This window comes from Macrobrachium rosenbergii, chromosome 31, assembly GCF_040412425.1.
Source record: "Macrobrachium rosenbergii isolate ZJJX-2024 chromosome 31, ASM4041242v1, whole genome shotgun sequence".
Classification (NCBI taxonomy): domain Eukaryota; kingdom Metazoa; phylum Arthropoda; class Malacostraca; order Decapoda; family Palaemonidae; genus Macrobrachium; species Macrobrachium rosenbergii.
In genome coordinates this window covers 14,396,080-14,402,883 of record NC_089771.1, presented here as the reverse complement: position 1 = coordinate 14,402,883, position 6,804 = coordinate 14,396,080, and the positions used below count along the sequence as shown (strand labels likewise).

At 41.3% G+C, this 6,804-nt stretch overlaps 1 protein-coding gene across 1 annotated transcript in view; it reads right to left on the bottom strand.

Moving 5' to 3' along the window:
• Hr51 (Hormone receptor 51) overlaps positions 1-774 on the bottom strand; it is a 154,790-nt gene extending 154,016 nt beyond the window's left edge. The window contains exon 1 of the mRNA XM_067132191.1: positions 628-774. Coding sequence (XP_066988292.1) covers positions 628-774 — 147 coding nt within the window. The remainder of the gene's footprint in view (positions 1-627) is intronic.
• Positions 775-6,804: the final 6,030 nt, after the last annotated feature.

Genomic DNA, 6,804 nt, shown 5'->3' with positions numbered 1-6,804 from the left:
TGTCTCTATATATTTCTGGGTCTTCGTCTGTCTCTGTATATTTCTGGGTCTTTGTCTACTTTTATCAGTCCTTCTTCCTATGCACTCTTTAGCCACTCGTCTTCACCGGTTTTCAGATATTGCCCCAGCGCTCTGCTCTCGATGTTAACGCAGTCGTCTATGCTTAGTAGTCCTATCCCCCCTTCCTTTTGTGCTATGTATAGTCTGTCTGTATTTGCTCTTGGGTGTAGTGCTTTGTGTATTGTCATGTGTTTCCTAGTTTTCTGGTCTATGCTGTGGAGTTCAGCCTTCGTCCACTCCACTACTCCTGTGCTGTATCTGATTACTGGTACTGCCCATGTGTTTATGGCTTTCGCCATGTTTCCAGCGCTGAGTTTTGACTTGAGTATCGCCTTAAGTCTCTGCATATATTCTTTCCTGATCGTGTGCTTCATCTCTTGGTGTTTTATATCCTCTCCTTCTATTATTCCCAGGTATTTGTATCCTGTCTTACCTATGTGTTTGTTGCTATTCCTGTCTGGTAGCTTTATTCCCTTCAGTCCTTGTTACTTTGCCTTTTTGTATGTTGACTAAGGCGCATTTTTCTATTCCAAACTCCATCCTGATGTCCCTAGATACAATCCTTACAGTCTGGATTAGGGTATCTGTTTCCTTGGTACTCTTACCGTACAGCTTGATGTCGTCCACGAACATCAGACGGTTAATTCTGTTGCCTCTTTTCTGGAGTTGGTACCCAGTATCTGTCTTCGGCAGTACTTTTGTCATGGGAATCATGTCTACTACGAAGAGTAGTGGCGACAGTGAGTCGCCTTGAATGGCCCCTCTCCTTATGTTAACCTCTGCTAGTCTTATCCTAGAGCTTGTAAGTACTGATTTCCAATTGCGCATTGTATTTTGTAGGAAACTAATGGTGTTTTCCTCTGCCCCATATATTTTCAGACATTCTATTAGCCACGTGTGCAGTATCATGTCAAAGCCTTTCTTGTTGTCAATCCATGCCATGCTTAGGTTGGTTCTCCTTGTCCATCAGGAGCTGGTCTTTTGTGCCCCTACACTTCCTTCTGCAGCCTTTCTGTTGGTGTGGGATGGTGTTTGTATCCTCTAGGTAGTTGTATAGCCGTTCACTGATGATACCTGTTAGTAACTTCCACATTATTGGTAGGCAGGTGATAGGCATGTAGTTACTTGTTTTTTCTTTCTGGAAGACCATGCACCCATGCTGGAGTTGTTCTGCTATTCGTGGGTGTAGGAACTTGAAGTTTTTGAGCCAGTATCCATGGACTTCATTGGGAACTGGGGCTTTCCAGTCGTGATCTCGGTGAATCTTTGTTTTCTGCTCCCCATTTCTTCTGGAGTCATGTTGCATGTTTGTTGTGTGATATCGGATTGCTCCATACATTTTCCCAGAGTTCGGCTTCAGGAATTTCCTGTTGGTTGTCTTCCCCTCCTAGTTGGCTGTGTAGTCTTTTCTGGTTGGTTCCGAAGAGTTTGCTCTGTTGGATCTTACATGCTTTGGCATTAAGCCTCTGTTTTATAGCTTCTATTGTGTTGTTTAGTCCCTTCTCCTGTGCTTTGTATTTCTGATGCAGGTCCTCTCTTGTTTTCTTGCTTCTTAGCCTCTTTTCTGCGCGTCCAGTACGTTTTGGCGCCGCTCTTTTTGGCGACGATGATTTGGCGCCGCCGTTTTCAACGCTAAATGGTTTTGGCGCTCGTTATTTTGGCGCTAGCCCATTTGACCTGTTGAAATTTTCTGATCTATATATATATATATATATATATATATATATATATATATATATATATATATATATATATATATATATATATATATACATACATACATGTGTGTATATATATTGCATGGGTCAAAAATAACATAAAAATAAAAGTTTCTATTTATTTTCCAGCAATACAGTATTAAAATGCTACAAAATGAAATAAAATGAAATATTTTTTCACCAACAATTTAATGCATTTCATAGTTATATGCCAAACCACGTAAGTATTCCAGTGGTTCCCGTGAATCAAACTGCTGTACTATAGTTAAAATGCGTTCATCAGTCTTAATGTATTTTAAGCGTTTCAGAGCAGGAGGATTCCCAGCAATTAGTTGTTCATAACCAAAGAATCGCGTCCTTTCTGAATTCTCTTTATGCCATCGATGAATTTCCATATAACTGGGTGGTTCATTCCAAGTTCTGCATAGATTTTTTCCTGTGTAGCTTCAGCATGATTGTTTGTCCTGTCCTCACCTGATATCGTTCGACTATACATATTCCACATTTGCGTAGGGAAAAGTGGTGAACGTCAACCATTTCCCTCCTCAGGGTCTTCCTACATCAATTATCTTTGACCCAGTTCATTAACGGCTGGAGTTCATCAGGTAAATATTGCGCCAAAGCATCGATGTAAACATCAGGTGAAATAGAGGTACAAAAGATAAAGCAACGATCATTTTGGCTTTTACTGAAGTCAGGTCATTATTATACAAATGTTGGAGCCCAAGTTGTTTCAGGTGTTTATGATATTATGTGCAAAATGGAAGAAGCAGCCCTTCAACTCCACATCCGAAACATTCTGTCATTGCAGAAAATGCTGCTTGTTCATAATCACAATAAATGCCCTTTGGCGCCAAAACAGCTCATCGCCAAAACAATGAGTGCCAAACTGTCTATCGCCAAAATGGCGGAGCCAAATCGTCATCGCCAAAGAGTCGGCGCCAAATCGTCCTGTTCCGCTTTTCTGCCATCTCTCAGTTTACTCAAGTCAGATCTCATGGCCATGATTTGTTTTTCCAGGCAGCGCCTGTTTTGGTTTCTGTTGGATTGGTTATGATGGTGGTGATGGTGTTTGTATCCCCACAGTAGTATTATCCCCAGGTTATTTGTTTCTGTGACACTGGTGGTGTGTATTAGTCTATTATTTCATTAACCACTTGTTTTCTTTGTGTTGTTTTCATGGGTGGATCCTGTTTCTTTCTGGAGTTTCATCCGTCTCATCTTTTGACCTCTCTTTGTTTGTCTTCCCCTCTCAGTTGGCTGTGTAGTCTTTTCTAGTTTAGTTCCAGAGTTTGCTCTGTGGATCTTACATGCTTTGGCATTAAGCCTCTGTTTTATAGCCGCCTCTATTGTGTTGTTTTAGTCCCTTCTCTTGTGCTCTGTATTTGATGCAATTCCTCTCTTGTTTTTCTTGCTTCATAGCCTCTTTTCTGCCATCTCTTTCAGTTTACTCAAGTCGGATCTCATGGCCATGATTTGTTTTTCCAGGCAGCGCCTGTTTTGGTTTCTGTTGGATTGGTTGTGATGGTGGTGATGGTGTTTGTATCCCCACAGTAGTAGTATCCCCATGTTATTTGTTTCTGTGACACTGGTGGTGTGTATTAGTCTTATTATTTCATTAACTTCACTTGTTTTCTTTGTGTTGTGGGCTTTCATGGAGTGGATCTTTGTTCTTTCTGGATCTGGTTTCATCCGTTGTCTCATCTTTTCCACCCATTCCGACCTCTCTGTTGGTTGTCTTCCCCTCTCAGTTGGCTGTGTAGTCTTTTCTGGTTGGTTCCGAAGAGTTTGTTTTGTTGGATCTTACATGCTTTGGCATTAAGCCTCTGTTTTATAGCCTCTATTGTGTTGTTTAGTCCCTTCTCTTGTGCTCTGTATTTCTGATGCAATTCCTCTCTTGTTTTCTTGCTTCATAGCCTCTTTTCTGCCATCTCTTTCAGTTTACTCAAGTCGGATCTCATGGCCATGATTTGTTTTCCAGGCAGCGCCTGTTTTGGTTTCTGTTGGATTGGTTGTGATGGTGGTGTTGGTGTTTGTATCCCCATGAGTTATACTACTAGTCTTGTTCCTGCATATGCCAGGTTATTTGTTTCTGTGACGCTGGTGGTGTCTATTAGTCTTATTATTTCATTAACTTCACTTGTTTTCTTTGTGTTGTGGGCTTTCATGGAGTGGATCTTTGTTCTTTCTGTATCTGGTTTCGTCGTTTGTCTCATCTTTTCCACCCACTCCGACCTCTCTGTTACACATCTTCAGTGTTTCCTCGTGTGTCATTGTTTGGTAGCTCATCATTCCTGTCGTTTTCTGTGTCATCGTCTCTTAGTTCTTCTTCTTGTCCTTCGTTGCTGGGTGTTATTTCTCATTCTAGTTCCTCTCTTTCTGTTGTGGAGAGCCAATTCTTTTTCTTTATGTCCCTTACTTGGTCTGCCATCCTCTGTTCTGTTTAAGGGGTGTTACCTCTCTCATTCTAGATGTTGACCAGTCTTCTTCTGCACCCTCTTTCTGTCGGGTTGCTTCTGATGTAGCATCTCCATATTTCCTTCTCTTGTCCTTTTCTTCTTCTGGTTTGCCTCTGTTGCTCGTCTCTGGTTGCTGGTTACTGTCGTTGTTGTGGCTAGTTGCTGGATGACGACCTCCATGTACCTGACCGTCCTTCCCATCGATTGAACTGTATACCTGGCTGCCGGACGAAGCTCCTCTGTTGCCAGAGGTCCCATTTACGTCGTTGTCGTTTATTCTTTCATTTCTTTCCATAATTGCTGAGTTTTGCTATTTAGCCCATAGCTGGACCCTACCCCATCGGGAATAGGTACTCATTTACAGCAGAGTATACTGAGGAAATTGTGGTAAAGATCTTTTCCCAAGGAATCAACGCCGAGGAGAGCGGTCACCCATCCAACGACTGACTAGCCCCAATGTTGCTTAACCAGTCTATCGATGAGCTAAACCACTCTGCCACGGAGCCCATATTATTATTATTATTATTATATTATTATTATTATTATTATTATTATTATTATTATTATTATTATTATTATTATTATTATTATTATTATTATCTATATATGCAAAAGGAAAAGTATTATACACATTAAAGGATGATATTTAACCTGTTTTCAGTATAAATAGGTCAATAGATGCATAAATAAACCTTACAACGTAAGAATCACTAACCCCGAACGAGGTCAGGTCAGGTCAGCCGTAAATGACATAAGGCTGTAGGTAACTCGACCTCAGTTGAAAGCTTAACTTTATTCAGTATCGTAATCTTCTCTGTGTATCGAACATAATCGTACATTCTCTCTCTCTCTCTCTCTCTCTCTCTCTCTCTCTCTCTCTCTCTCTCTCTCTCTCTCTCTCAGTATCTCGACCCTAGCTGAAAGCATCATTTTATTCTGTACCGTAATCTTTATCTGTGTGAATCGAGCATAATCGTCCAGTCTTCTCTCTCTCTCTCTCTCTCTCTCTCTCTCTCTCTCTCTCTAGGTAACTGGACCTTAGTTGAAAGCTTGACTTTATTCAGTGTCGTAATCTTCTCTCTGTGTGAATGGAACATAATTGTCCATTCTCTCTCTCTCTCTCTCTCTCTCTCTCTCTCTCTCTCTCTCTCTCTCTCTCTCTCTCTCTCTCTCTCTCTCTCTCTCTTCCTTTTTTTTTTTATTAAGGAGTTGATTAGCCATAAGTGCAGGGATGTTATTATCTTCAATGGGAAATGTTGGTTCCTTTTTAAATATTTGTTGAAAAATCTAATCAATTGCCCAGTGCAGGGGGAGGAAGCTGTATGTGACTAAATGGCGTGAAAGAGAGGCTAAAAAATGCGCTTAATCAGGGGAGAGAGAGAGAGAGAGAGAGAGAGAGAGAGAGAGAGAGAGAGAGTTGTCATAAATGAAAAGAGGCAATTAAAGAGCTGAGGGATAAGAAAGGGAAATGACAGAGAGAGAATGGCTACAAACACACGCGCACCCACACACACACACACACAGAGAGAGAGAGAGAAAGAGAGAGAGACAGAGACAGAGAGACAGACAGACAGACAGACAGACAGAGAGAGAGAGAGAGAGGGAGGATATGATAAGTGAAAAGGAACAGAATTTAGGAGCTGAAGGACAATAAATGGGAATGAGGAGAGAGAGAGAGTGGCCATAAAGAGAGAGAGAGAGAGATGATAATATGATAAAAAGAAACAGAATTTCGGAGCTACAGGATAATAAAAGGGAAATGAGAGAGTGGCCATAAAGTGAAAGAGAGAGAGAGAGAGAGTTATGATAAACGAGAAGAGACGGAAGTAAAGACCTGAGGGATAATAAAAGGGAAATGAGAGGGAGCTGCCACAAAGTGACTGAGAGAGAGAGAGAGAGAGAGAGAGAGAGAGAGAGAGAGAGAGAGAGTCGTGATGAATGAAAGGAGACTGAATTAAAGGCTGCAAGATAAAGAAGGAAAATGAGAGAGAGTGGCCACGAAGTGAGGGAGAGAGCGAGAGATATATGTGGTGAATGAAAAGAAACAGAATTAAGGTGCTAATGGATACTAAAGGAGAATGAGAGAAAGTGGCCACAAGAGAGAGAGAGAGAGAGAGAGAGAGAGAGAGAGTGAGAGAGAGAATCGAAGCAGTGAAACAGAAAGCGACATAAAGCGGCAGTTTTCTGCCAAAATCAAAAACGCGAGCGAAGGGAGGAGGAAGAAGAAGAGAAGAAGTAGAAGAATAATTTTAAAAACTCTTCATTTTTCTCTCCTCTCTGTTTCTCTCTTTGGAAAAACTTAATGAATGAAAAAAAAGGCAATAACGCAATGACCGAGGGGGAAAAAGACCCGTAAAAAGACCCATAAAAAGACCCGGAAAAAGTTCAGGAAAAAGGCCCGAAGGGCGGGGGCGGGGGGGCAGGGGGAGAAAAAGAAGAGAATTTTTCATGACACGATTATGAACTCTGAGGACAAAGTGGACCTTGTGGATTTTGGCTGAGGGACTGAATGCTTTTAGAGAGAGACAGAGACAGAGCGAGAAATATTAGAAAGTGTAAAAATTGGC